Here is a 13,562-nt window from a genome sequence, read left to right as displayed (position 1 = left end):
CACGAGTCCCAGAATGTGATGTATTTTTATTGCTTGGGCTGAATTGTGCCTGAGGGCGTTAGAATGAAACAGGAGGAGGCTTTCTCTCTGGGGTTCCCTTTTTGCTAAGGCATACTGCAGTAATTGTGGTTTAAGACAGGAATGTGAAGGAAGTCATTAACCTGGGGTTGGTGGAAAGAACTGCTTTCTTGATGGCATTGGACTTCAAGAAAAACATTAAACTCCAGTATCCCTTCTTGCTTCAACAAGACAGGGTTGGGGAAGGCAGAATGACCAGGAAATGGGAAGAATTCAGAAATTTCTTTAAAAGTCAGAATATTTAGGGCTAATTTAGGTCCTTTGAACATTCAAGAGGAGGTCCCCTTACCTTATCTTTGTTTGGTTTGCAGGCCCATACTCAATCCACTGAGCTACACCAGGCCCCCTTGTGTTATCTTTCGCTTGAGGATCTCCAAAAAATATTTGTTTCATTTGATTTCTTTTTTTTTTAAATTTTCTTGTCAAATCAGTTAAATATTGTAGGACTTAGTTATGGTCAGCAGGGGGCACCCATTGCTTATTTGTCAGTTCTGGGACATCCAACAAAAGGATGGAACAGAGAGTAAGTTCCTGTTCCAGAATTGCTTCCTCTGAAAATGCCATTAAACCCTTACTACCTTTCAAGGCATCAAATGCCTTGATAAATGTCTGGGATATTGGAACAAAAGCCGCCCATGTCTCTAAATGAGGGACCTTAATGAGACTGGTTATGACCCACAGTTTTATGAGAGTTGTTTGGTGGAAGGTTAATGCCCTTCCATTTATCTTGGGTACTTCCGAACTTTGTCTCCCACCCCTATGGTCCCCCCTCTTTTGTTTTCTCTTAAGCCTTTGACTGGTAACTTAACATGTTTTCCTAATTCAGACTCCCTTAGCCTTTTTTCTCCCCATTCCCTTTGGCATTTTTATTTGTCCCACTTTGATTGTTTCAGCTATAGTCTTTAGGGGAAGAATAAAAGATTTGTAAAAGAAAAAAAACAAGAGCATGTAGAACACACATTAATTGTTTTTGTGATGAAAATTGAGAGCTGGTGTTTAAATGAGGTTTGGAGGAATAGTTACTAGTCCAGAAGTAAATTTAAAGTTCCTAAAAGTAAATCAAATGGTTTTTAGTATCCTTTGAATACTTTCCTTCAGCCCAATGTATTTAACCAGATTTCTTTCCTAATAACTTGCACATACTTTAGTAATGTAGCTTAGTCTGTTAGTGAACTCTTATAAATAGGTGACAGTCCTAGGAACTGAAGGTGTAATTGGCTTCATGGTTTTTTGGACTAATGGGTGGCAGATATGGAGCAGAGGACATGATTTGAGTGAGTTCTTCTACAATTCTTAAGTTTTGGGTTAGAGCATCAGTTTTCTAATTTAAAAAATCTCTTTCCTCTTCTCCAGGGCATCAGAAAAGAAAGTGGTAAAAATTACATCTGAAATACCACAGACTGAGGTAGGCATTTTGCTCCCTCGTAGAAGAGCAGTGTTTCTCTATATCTTTTCACTTGTTACCCTTTATTCTCTCTGTATTACCACTTTAAAAAATTTACTCATTGGTAGATAATCAGTATTGACAGATTTTGCTATTGATAGGTTTTTCCACCAGCTACACTTGAGAAAATATTTGGCTAGCATAAATTACCTTCGAAGCCCTAGTTTATTTTATATATAGAACTATGGTCTTAGTGGTTTCTTTAGGATGTTTGCAAACTAGGATTGGAGTCTTGGGGGGATTGTACCTTGGAAGAGATAAATAGTAGAAAGTGAAGCTACCACCTTTAAGTTACAAATCACTAGTTGGTGAGATTGAAATTTCTCTGGATTCTGTCTTAAGATCTCTAAAATTAGGTTCCACTTGATATCTGTGTTGTTTTTTTGTACCTTTAAAGTAAAGGTGGCAAAGGACAGCACTGCCTCATTTCTAACTAAAAGAGTACCACCAGTGTTGGAACCAAGCTGTTCCTTTGATCCCTTTTCAGAGGTCAGCTAGACATTGCTTTTTGTCTCCTTGGCTTCGTGAAGAATGTGGGTTTTATTTTATTCCTTCTCTTTTGTTTTTGAGGATATGAATGTAATAATAGGCTTTTTGTGTTTACTTTTTGGAAAAGGCTGTTAAGTCCTCAGATGGTTATAACCTAATATCTTCTAGGATTATCAGTATTCTCAGTTTAGACCTTAAGAAATTACTCCTGATGTTCTAAAGATACACACCTCTAAACAACTTTTCTCTTAAAAGTAGGAATCCAGAAATTTTCTTTTTCTTTTTTTTTTAAAGATTTTATTTATTTATCTTTAGAGGGGAAGGGAAGGAGAGAGGGAGAGAAACATCAATGTATGGTTGCCTTTGGTGTGTCCCCTGCTGGGAACTGGCCTGCAGGGAACCAGCCTGCAACCCAGGCATGTGCCCTGACTGGGAATCGAACCGCGATTGTCTTGTTTGCAGGCCTGCGCTCAATCCACTGAGCTACACCAGCCAGGTTGAAATTTTCTTTCCCTTTCTTTTGTCTATTATCACTTAGAGAATGCAGAAGAGAGCTGAACGATTCAATGTACCTGTGAGCTTGGAGAGTAAGAAAGCTGCCCGGGCAGCTAGGTGAGTGTCCCCAGCCTTTCAGACCTGAGATAGTGCTGGTATGAAGGTGAAGGGCTGTAATCCTCGGTTTGAAATACAATTGTTGACTTTATTTATTTTTTTAAGATTTTATTTATTTGTTAGAGGTGAAGGGAGGAAGAGAAACATTGATGCGCTAGAGAAACATTGATAGGTTGCCTCTTGCATTCCCTCACTTGGGGACCTGGTCTGCAACTGAGGCATGTGCCCTGACTGGAAATTGAATCGGCAACCTTTTGGTTTGCAGGTCGGCACTCAACTCACTGAGCCACACCAGCCAGGGTGTAAATACAGTTGTTGACTTTAAGTAGGATATATGCTTTGCTGAAAAGAAACGTTTTTGCCCTGGCTGGTGTAGCTCAGTGGATTGAGCGCAGGCCTGCGAACCAGACAATCGCGGTTCGATTCCCAGTCAGGGCACATGCCTGGGTTGCAGACCTGTTCCCTGCAGGCCAGTTCCCAGCAGGAGATGCACAAAAGGCAACCATACATTGATGTTTCTCTCCCTCTCTCCTTCCCTTCCCCTCTGAAGATAAATAAATAAAATCTTAAAAAAAAAAAAAAAAGAAACGTTTTTTTTGCTCCATTGATGGAACTCTATTGTTTTGGATATCATTGCTGTAGATGGGTTTTATTATCAAGCAGGGGTTTGTAATAGGCAAAAGTCAGGAACTGCTCCCAATTCTGTTAAGGCTTTTTTTTTTAAGCTTATTATCTGGACTCTTGGTGAGAAAAAGAGTAAAAGAGACTTCTTTCATGGGCTTGTTAGAATTAGCTAATGATTGCAAGGCTTGAGATCACAAGCAAGAAGTGCCATGTGTACACTTGACACGGAGACCAGGCGTGTGAACAGCTTCCTAAAACAGCTTGTTTTTCTTTCTACAGATTTGGGATTTCTTCAGTTCCATCAAAAGGTAAGCATCCAGAGACTCTTCTAAGGTTACCTCTACAGTTTTATTTTCTGGCACAACAGATTTTATTTCTTCTCATTAAGGTAAACTTGTTAGCTCTGGAAGCCTTTAAAAAGAGGTTATAACATTTAACTCTTTGCTTTAGGTAAAACTGTCCTTAAGCCTTCCTGGGCAATTTAGAGAAGGTACTGAAATTATGAGAATAAGAAGTGCCAACATTTGTTTTCCTTTTCTTGGACGTTTTCAGAGAAGTTTCTAGTACCGTTCTTATTCTAGAGTCTCAGATCAGCATATAATTAGTATGTGTACCTGTCCAGTGTTACATTGTTTAGTGTAGTGGTAAAGGGAAAGAGAATCTTTTTTTACCTCAACCATCTTAACTTCTTGGGAATTTACAAGGAAATAATCTTGGATATACTTTCAAGACTTAGCCACAAAGATGATCATCCATTAATTATAGTGTTTAGCAACTGGACACAATGTGATATACAGTAGAGAATTGGTTAAATAAATGTGTACGATAGTATAATGGAAGACCATGCAGATGTTAAAAATTATATTGAAGACTATTTGCCAGAAAGATACTAAGTGAAAAAGGCAAATTATACATTTGCAGTGTATTTCCATTTTAGTAATAAAAATGCATATATGGAAAGGAAAAAAGATTAAAGGGATATTATACTAAATTGTTAATACTTATTATTTCTGGTAGGTAGAGTTTTGAGTGACTTCTTTCTGCTTGTCTGTTTTTTAGAATTTCTGTAATGAATGTGCATTTTGTTATAAATTGGGGGGAAAGTTGTTTTTTAAAGTCACATAATCAGCCCTGGGTGGTGTGGCTCAGTGGATTGAATGCCAGCCTGTGCACCAAAGGGTTGCTGGTTCAGTTCCCAATCAGGGCAAATGCCTGGGTTGTGGGCCAGGTCCCCAGTAGGGGGTGCTTGAGAGGCAAGCACACATTGATGTTTCTCTTCCTTTCCTTCTCCCTCCCTTCCCCTTTCTCTAAAAATAAGTAAATAAAATCTTTAAAAAAATTAATTAAAGTCACATATAATCAATCCCTGTTCCAAGCGACCTAAAATTTAAATGTAGTCTCTGAATGCAATCCAGTCTTCCTAGTGATCTATTAGTAGTTTCAAGTATGTTAAGAAAATGCCCTCCATACCTGGCTGGTGTAGCTCAGTGGATTGAGCGCAGGCCTGCGAACCAGACAATCGCAGTTCGATTCCCAGTCAGGGCACATGCCTGGGTTGCAGACCAGTTCCCTGCAGGCCAGTTCCCAGCAGGGGATGCAGGAAAGGCAACCACACATTGATGTTTCTCTCCCTCTCTCCTTCCCTTCCCCTCTAAAGATAAATAAATAAAATATTTTAAAAAAAAGAAGGAAAGAAAGAAAATGCCCTCCAGCCCTGGCTGGTGTAGCTCAGTGGATTGAGCATGGGCTGTGGACCAAAGAGTCACTGGTTCGATTCCTAGACAGTACACAGGCCTAGGTTGCAGGCCAGGTCCCCAGTGGGGGGCCACATGAGAGGCAACCACACATTGATGTTTCTCTAACTCTCTCCTTCCCTTCCCCTTTTTCTAAAAATAAATAAATGAAATCTTTTAAAAAAATGCCCTCCAATGATTTTACAGTGTTTTGCTGTGCTTTTTTAAAAGACCAGCAAAATTCTGTCTACTATCACTCTATGTTTTAGAAATAAGATACTTTCTGTTTTTTAGTTATGTCAAGAGATATAATAGGATTGGTGATAGTAACAACAAAAATTACTAGACATTAGATGGTACTATTTGAAGAAAGAAGAAAAGTTCAGATTAATTCCTAGTCTGAAAAGGAATCCTGATCAAGGAAAATAAAATAATGTATATATAACATTTACAGCATTGTAAAATTCTGACATCATAGAACTACAGAGTATACCTCTTAAAAGAATGGAACATTTAAAAGGAGTTAGAGTTTTATAAATGAGAGCATAAAAACACCTAATAGTTCTTACTACACAGGTTATGGTAAAAGTTGAGTCCATACATAAAATGTTGGCTCTGGCTGGTGTGGCTCAGTGGATTGAGTGCCAGTCTGCTCAGATAAAGATCATTGGTTCAGTTCCCAGTCAGGGCACATGCCTCAGTTGTAGGCCAGGTCCTCGGCTGGGGACCTGTGAGAGGTCTACCTGATCTATGTATCTCACTCATCGATGTTTCTTTTCCAGTCTTTAAATTAAAAAAAAAAAGTTTACAGTATTAGGGAACCAATTATAAAATAAAAATTTTAAAGCTTTAAATAAATAATTGTGGACTAGATTAGGGTTAGTCCTATAGGCCAGTCAATGTACTACTTAACTTAGTGATAATTTCAGTGCAGAACATTGTTTTAAGGAGGCCATAATGTTAACTCAGTGATAGTAATTCTGCTCTTTTTTCCAGATATGCCATTTTTGTCTTGTTTTTAAAATAGCCTTATTGAGATAGAATTTATATGCCATACAAGTTCATTCATTTAAAATCTATAATTTGCTTTTTTGTTTTTTTGGCTTTGTTTTGTTTTGTTTTGTTCATAGGGTTGTGCAGCCATTATCACAGTCTAATTTTAGAACATATCCATCACCCAAAAAAAAACCCCTGTACCCATTAGCAGTTGTTTTCCACACTTTCCCCAAAGTAACCAGTGATTTTTTCTATATCTATAAATTTACCTTTATGTAAATCAAATCCATACAATTCATGTTATTTCATGACTCAATTTTTTCACTTAGCATAATGTGTTTAGGGTTCATTCATGTTGTAGCATGTATCAGTACTTCATTTCTTTAAAAAAATGTATTTCTAGAGATGGGAAAGGAGGGAGAAAGAGAAGGAAAGAAATATCATATCTGTTTGCTTCTCACATGCACCCCCAGGGACCCTGCCTGCAACCCAGGCATGTGCCCTGACTGGGAATCGAACCAACAACCCTTTGGTTCATAGTGTAGCACTCAGTCCACTGTGCCACACCATCCAAGGCTCATTTCTTTTTATCGTTGGATAATATTCCATTGTATGGATATACCATATTTTATTTTACCTATTCATCAGTTGATGGACATTTGGGTTGTTTTCACTTTTTGGCTACTATGGACAGTGCTTATATATGAACATTTATATACAAGTTTTTGTGTGAATGTATGTTTTTGTATTTTTTTTTCTGGGTACCTAGGAATGGAATTGCTAAGTCATATGATAAACTCTTATGTTACCTATTTTGAGGAACTGCCAAATTGCTTTCCAAAGTGGCTGTATTATGTTCTTGGTGAATGCAGATATGATCTCTGGATGCAATTTGTCTTTCCTTTCTCACCATAAAAGACATTTGTCTTATAAACTATTTCTATGCTGTCTAATTTGATTTGAAAACTGAACTTCCTTTATGACTTTTTAAAATATTAAATAAAACCTTTTTCTTTTTTAGGCCTGTCATCTGACACCAAGCCTATGGTAAGAATCCTTTTTTTATACCTTTAGAGCCAAAGCTTAACTCTATGCAGTTAGTTTTAAAGTTAGAGACTCCTCCTTTTCCCCAGGTCAGAGGAAACTCAGATCATATGAGCTTGGTGACCGTTTTCAGTAGTGTTTTATGTCCTGAATAAAAGGAATTGTTTGAGATACTGAGAGGTCAGGAAAATTGCCACATCTTCAAAAATGCTATAGCAATCTTTCTACCATTCCTCTTGGAAAAATGAGTAGATTTGTTAGAGAGCACAGTTTATGTAACACTGTGTTTTATGGTACTAGAGTTTTAGGTCTTGTCAAATGGCTTTGGATAATGTCTAATTCTTAATTACCACAAGAGAATCTGTGAAAGCAATTTAATGAGTTCTACTTATAGATAGTGGTATTTTAAAATACTCCCTAGTAAACATAAAATGGGAAAATAAAGACTAAGTAGAATAAGACACCTCTGGGCCATTGTGACTACCAAGTATGTTTAGAAAATGGAAACAAATGGCGTGGTAAAATATGTTCAGTTCTCTGAAATCTTGCTCTTGCGGTCACAACTTAATGAAAATGTTTAAAATACTTTCGCCATTGCGGCCTCATTCATGAGTATTCTCAGGTTTCACAAGAGGCTTACCTCTAGTGTCTTTTGCTGGCAAAAGAAGGTTGGTTTGAACTCCAGTAAGACCAGTGAAATCACCAAAGCCAACTTCCCAAGATCAGATTTGGAAGCTGGTCAAAGATGGACTGATCATCTGGAAGTCTGTGATTATCCATTTCTGGGCTTGATGCCAGGAAAACATTTTGGCCTGCAAGAAGGGCAGGTATATGGGTGAAGTAAGGCATAGGGGACACTACCAGTGCTTGAATGCCTGAGGAAGTAACCTGGATGAGGAGGATGAAAATTCTTTGCCCATTGCTCAGAAGACAGTTAATCTAAGAAGATTAACCACCACATGTATCATAGCCTAAACCTGAAAGTGAGAGGTAATATGTTAAAAAAAAGACAACAAACAAGTAGATTCTTGCCCTGACTGATGTGGCTCAGTGGGTTGGGCATCAAACCACCAACCAGAAGTTCACTGGTTCAATTTTTGGTTAGGGCACATTCCTGGGCCTTGGTTGTGGGCCAGGTCCCCAGTTGGGGGCGTGTGAGAGGCAACCAACCAATGGGTGTTTCTTTCCCTCTCTTCCTTTCTTCTCTCTTAAAATAAATAAAAGCTTTTTTGTATAAGTGGATTCTTATGGAACACATTCACAAGCTAAAGGCAAACAAGGCACACAGAAATATCTGGCTGATCAGGCCAAGCCCTGCCAGGTATAAGGCCAAGGAAGCATACAAGTGCCGTGTAGAATGGCTTCAGGTCAAGAGTAGATCATCAAGACTTTGTCCAGGAGGAAGAGACCAAGAAATAAAGCCTAACGTCTTCTACCTGTACATAGTGGCCTTGACAATTACAAACATAATCATTCAAAATAGCCCTTATCTTACTTAATGAGAAAAGAAAAAAGTCCCAAATATACTCATGATAATAAGTCTTGATATATCAAAGCTTCCAAGAAAAATGAAAAAAAAAAAGCCAAAAAAACCAAAAATGAGTGGAATATGGTGGTAGATTTGTCTTCTGAAGAAAGTAGATGTGTAGAGATCATTTCTTTTTGCCAAAAGATAGAATCAAGAACTATTTGCACCGACTAATCAAGAACTATTTGCACCGACTATATAGAACTTAATGATTTTTGACTGTGAATGGTAGACATACTTGGAGGTGATGATTTAGACATTTGTTTGCTTTTTCCAGCAGTGTTTTCCTACTTTGATTTTAAATCCCCTCCTCAGGTTCTTACTACCTTTGAGGAATGAAGGAGGCAGAGGTGAATCTTTCACTACATTCCAGAAAAGGCCTTTTAATAATTAGTGGCATGGGTGATTGCTGATTAGTTTCCTGATTTTGCACATGGGTTATCTTTGATGTTGTAGTCTTAACTCTTATCTGTGGACTATAGTTTCTGCTTTCCGTACTTCCTGTTTTGATTTTTTAATACAGGTTTTTTTGTTATTGTTATTTTTGTTTTCATGTTTTTGGTTCCCCCATGTTTTTGTAGGTTAACCTGGACAAGCTAAAGGAAAGAGCTCAAAGATTCGGTTTGAATGTCTCTTCAATTTCCAGAAAGGTAAAGTACTGTTTTTGCAACATTAGAGCAGCTTAGGGGCTACTAGTGGGAGAAGTGTAACACTTTGTTTCACACAATCCTTAACCATCATCTCCCTCACTGGCTATTGAATACAATGCAGGAATTATTTCACAAACCTAATTGTTTCCAGATTGTTTTCGTAGCTTCTACTCAGGCTTTTTGAGCATATACTCTGTATTTCTCTTGGTTGTTGAAGTGGCAGGGTTAAGGGAAGAATGTTTTAAACCAGAAAAACCATCATTGAAAAAAATGATTAGCTCTGATTGGTCTGGCTCAGTGGATCAAGCTCCAGCCTGCAACTGAAGGGTCACCTGTTCACTTACTGGACAGGACACATACCTGGGCTCCAGGCCAGGTCCCCATTCGGGAGCATTTGATATGCAGCCAAACAGTGTTTCTTTCCCTGTCTTTCTCTCTACCTTCCCTTCTCTTTATAAATGAATGAATGAATTTTTAATGACTATTTTCCATTTGCATATGGAAATACTGACTTCTCTGGAAATTCATTGGAGAAACTGACCTGTCAGTGGTTATGTTTTAGCCCTGGCTGGTGTAGCTCAGTGGATTGAGCGAGGGCCTGAGAACCAGACAATTGCGGTTCGATTCCCAGTCAGGGCACATTCCTGGGTTGCAGGCCAGTTCCCTGCAGGCCAATTCCCAGCAGGGAACGCATAAAAGGCAACCATATATTGATGTTTCTCTCGCTCTCTCCTTCCCTTCCCCGCTAAAGAAAAATAAATAAAAATTAAAAACAAAACAAAACAAAACAAAAAACGAGTGCTAAAAAGTAAACATTTGTGCTCCTGTAGGGCTCATAACTGCTTACAACTGTGTTTCATCTTCCTTTCAGGTTATATATTTAATGTTTACCAGAAATACAACATCAGCTCTGTGTGCCCAGCTTGATGCTGAGATCATAGGTATTCAGAAGAAATATTTGCTGGTTTATGTGAAATTTTTAAAAATTTGGAGTTGAGGCGTAGACAGAGTGTGTGATTCTTAAACCATATACAGATTAATTGGGAAGAATGATTATAAACCCTAAATCATTTGTGTTTTGCTAGATGGCCAAGAAAGGGTGCCTTGGATCTGTGGCCCTCGTTCTCATCTATCTTCTTTTGTATATGAGGGCAAGGTGTCTAAGAAGCCCAGCAGTAATTTCACTTTTCTAGGGAATTACGTGTGTTCATGTGTTCCATTAAAATCAACTAAATAGAACATCATACCTCCTATTATTCAGCTCACATTCCTGAAAGGAATTTGTCCCTCACCCATACTGTCCACCTGAGTTAGTTTGATAGCATTTTATTATAGGGATATCACCTTTTTCTTCCCTTCCCTAGAGTCTTTTTCCATATTTGACCTGATTTCATTTTCAGTCCATAGGAGACTGAACATGGTAAACATGGTATACCTTAATTTATTTTGTGACTTGGAGCAAAGTAGTAAATGTATTTGGTCCTCATCTATGAAAATGGGAGTAATACCTACTTAGCACTGTGTGAAGAGTAATTAATTATATATTGGAAATTTCCTAACATAGCGTCACTCAACCCTCAATAAGTACTAGTTTTCTTCTTTTTTTAATCTTTACCCAAGGATATGTTTATTGATTTTGGAGAGAGAGAAACATCGATGTGAGAGAGAAACATTGTTCGGTTGCCTCCTGTATGTGCCCTGGCTGGGAAAGCCGCAACTTAGGTATGTGCCCTGCCATAACTGGGAACTGAAACTGCAGCCTTTCGGTGCACAGGATGATGCTCGAACCAACTGAGCACCTGGCCAGGGCTCACACTTAGTTCAGTTCTGCTGGTCAGTTGGCTTTATGACTTTAATTTAGTCAGTTAACTTTGGTGTTTATTTGATCATTGAAAAGATTTCAATTCTCATTTTAAATCTCTAAAGGGTTATAGTTAGATAATGGTAATTGGCAGAACTCTGACCATATGAGCTCTTTTCTCTGATCCCATTCATGTCACACACATGTTCTAGCATGGTATTTCTCAGATTCTGTGGCATAGACTAGCTTTTCTAAATTTCTAATTTATTGCAAAGTTGCACTTGTATGAAATACAATATAAATGGCATAGCAGTGTTAAATTACTTTGGAAATGTCTAAACACTCAGTTTTTCGACTTACTGCAGACTGGTAACAAACAGTTTGGGGATCAGTACCAGGAGAGGTAGACCACATTTTGAGCAGCACTGTATTAGAGTATTGATTTATTCTAGGTACCAGTCTGCTTGAAGGTTTGTGATTTTTTGAGATGCCATCTTTGAGTATAGCATCTCAAAGTATAGTTCCATACACATTGATCCTAAATCCTGGTTTTTAGGATCATTCTAATTTTAATAGCTTGCTCTAATTTTCCTTGTAAACCATTAAAATGTCCCAGAAATGTAGCTATTTTGCTGTCTATACCACTACTATCTAATAGAACTTTCTGTGATGATGGAAATATTCTATAAACTATTGTTATATTGAATAATTTACTATTTAATGTAGTAATAATTAGCCACATGTGGTTATTGATCACTTAAAATGTAGCCAGTATAACTGAAATTTTTAAAAATATTTTATTTATTTATTTTTAGAGAGAGGGGAAGGGAAGGAGAAAGAGGGGGAGAGAAACATCAACATGTGGTTGCCTCTCAAGTGTCCTCTACTGGGGACCTGGCCTGCAACCTAGGCATGTGCCCTGACTGGGAATCGAACTGGTGACCTTTTGCTTCACAGGTACATGCTCAATCCACTGAGCTACACCAGCCAGGGCTGAATTTTTAATTAATTTAAGTAACCACATGTTTATTGAACTCAAGTTTAGTTTATATATATATATCTCCCACACAGCTTTTACACTTGGAAGTAGCATAGGATTTCTTTATCAGACTACATAAATTGAACCGTTTTTGTAGCCCAGAATTTTTTAGTACTTGGAGAATATAAACAGTTTTAGACTGAATCTATAGGAGAGAAATTGGAGGAACAGAAGTAAGATTACACCCCCCCCCCCCAAGTAACTTCTTTTCCAGAACTTAGTGTCCTAGATCCAAATCTTGAAATTGCAAATTGGACATGTTTTTGGTGATAGTTGCCTGGTTTGGTCGAATGTTTTTACTGTTCTTTATCACCAAAGATGATTTGTTACCTAGTATTTGGTTGGCCAAGGTAGTGATATGATTAAATTTGTATTTATGGAGCAACCAGATCAGCACACTTTGTCCACCTTATTTTAGAATCCTGGGTTCTAGTATAGCATCCTTCTACATAATTTGGCACAGATCTTATTCACTAAGATATGATGTCAATAGTGGTATGTTAGTAGATGGTGTGGAGATGTCTCTTCTTCATCCTAGTATCCTAAAGAGTACAAGGAGAAACCCACTTCCTGTCATCTCCATGTCACAGGGTGTGTATTTACTTGATCCAGCTAAAGAACCTAATTGCTTGCTGCTGTCTCTTCAGTAGATTTTACTGCAGACCAGTATATATGATAAAGAGAAAGTGTATGAAAGGGAAGTAAGCCATAGATCAATGCTATTTATGACTAATTTTTAACTTTTAACTTTTGTAATTTGATTATCTCTGTATCTTAGATTTGCTTGTGCATATTATACATTTGAGGATACTGAGTCTCAGCTTTTCTTCCTAGGCTGACTTATGCATGACTGTGTGTATATATTAGTTTTTAGTTCCACTAGTATACTTTACACATTAGACAGTGCACAGAAACTTAAAAGAAATCTATCTTCTCCCACTCCCCAATCATCCCTCTTTTGCCCTGCCCAAGAAAGGTCTGTCCATTCATGTTTTCAGCTCAAGTCTCAATGAATAGAATCTTGTTGGTTTAGGATAAAGGGAAGTGATGGGGCAAAGAATGGCATTGGCATTTATAGACATTTTTTATACAAGAAACTATAAATTGTCCCCTCCAAGTCTGGATTATTTAAGGATAGAATGGCATGCCTTTTGTCATATAAACCTCATGGTGATTATGGGCTGAGAAACCGCCTACCCCTCAAACAAAACAAAATGCAGTTAATAACTACTGCCTGATTGGTTCTGATTGATCATCTGCTAAGTTTTCAGTCTTGTGCTTGATTGTTGTTGTCCCCCACCCCTCCTTCACTTTTCCATGCCCCCCAAGAGAAAGAGTGTTGTAAGTTAGTCCTGTTGGTATAGGACAGGACTTGGCCTGGCACGTAAGAAATTCATTTGTGAAAGGAATGGAAGAGATGGATAGAGGGAATAGATGGTAAGCCAGATCAGGTAATATATATTGGTCATAGGATGTTAGTTTTTGGTAAAAACTTAAGTCTGGGTCTAGAGTTACAGTGTTCAC

The 13,562-nt window shown here is 37.9% G+C and overlaps 1 protein-coding gene across 3 annotated transcripts in view; it reads left to right on the top strand.

Annotated features, from left to right (window-relative positions):
* Positions 1–13,562, top strand: part of SARNP (SAP domain containing ribonucleoprotein) — a 55,468-nt gene that overhangs the window by 17,558 nt on the left and 24,348 nt on the right. For all 3 annotated transcript variants that reach the window (XM_053661773.1, XM_053661772.1, XM_053661771.1), the window contains exons 5-9: positions 1,432–1,483; positions 2,550–2,623; positions 3,527–3,555; positions 6,998–7,023; positions 9,130–9,198. In XM_053661773.1, the coding sequence (XP_053517748.1) occupies positions 1,432–1,483; positions 2,550–2,623; positions 3,527–3,555; positions 6,998–7,023; positions 9,130–9,198 (250 nt within the window). The remainder of the gene's footprint in view (positions 1–1,431; positions 1,484–2,549; positions 2,624–3,526; positions 3,556–6,997; positions 7,024–9,129; positions 9,199–13,562) is intronic.

The sequence above is a fragment of the Artibeus jamaicensis genome, unplaced genomic scaffold (assembly GCF_021234435.1).
Source record: "Artibeus jamaicensis isolate MK-2021 breed Jamaican fruit bat unplaced genomic scaffold, CSHL_Jam_final contig_233, whole genome shotgun sequence".
Classification (NCBI taxonomy): Eukaryota; Metazoa; Chordata; class Mammalia; order Chiroptera; family Phyllostomidae; genus Artibeus; species Artibeus jamaicensis.
The sequence above is the reverse complement of the archived record's forward strand: the minus strand, read 5'-3'. Positions and strand labels throughout refer to the sequence as shown.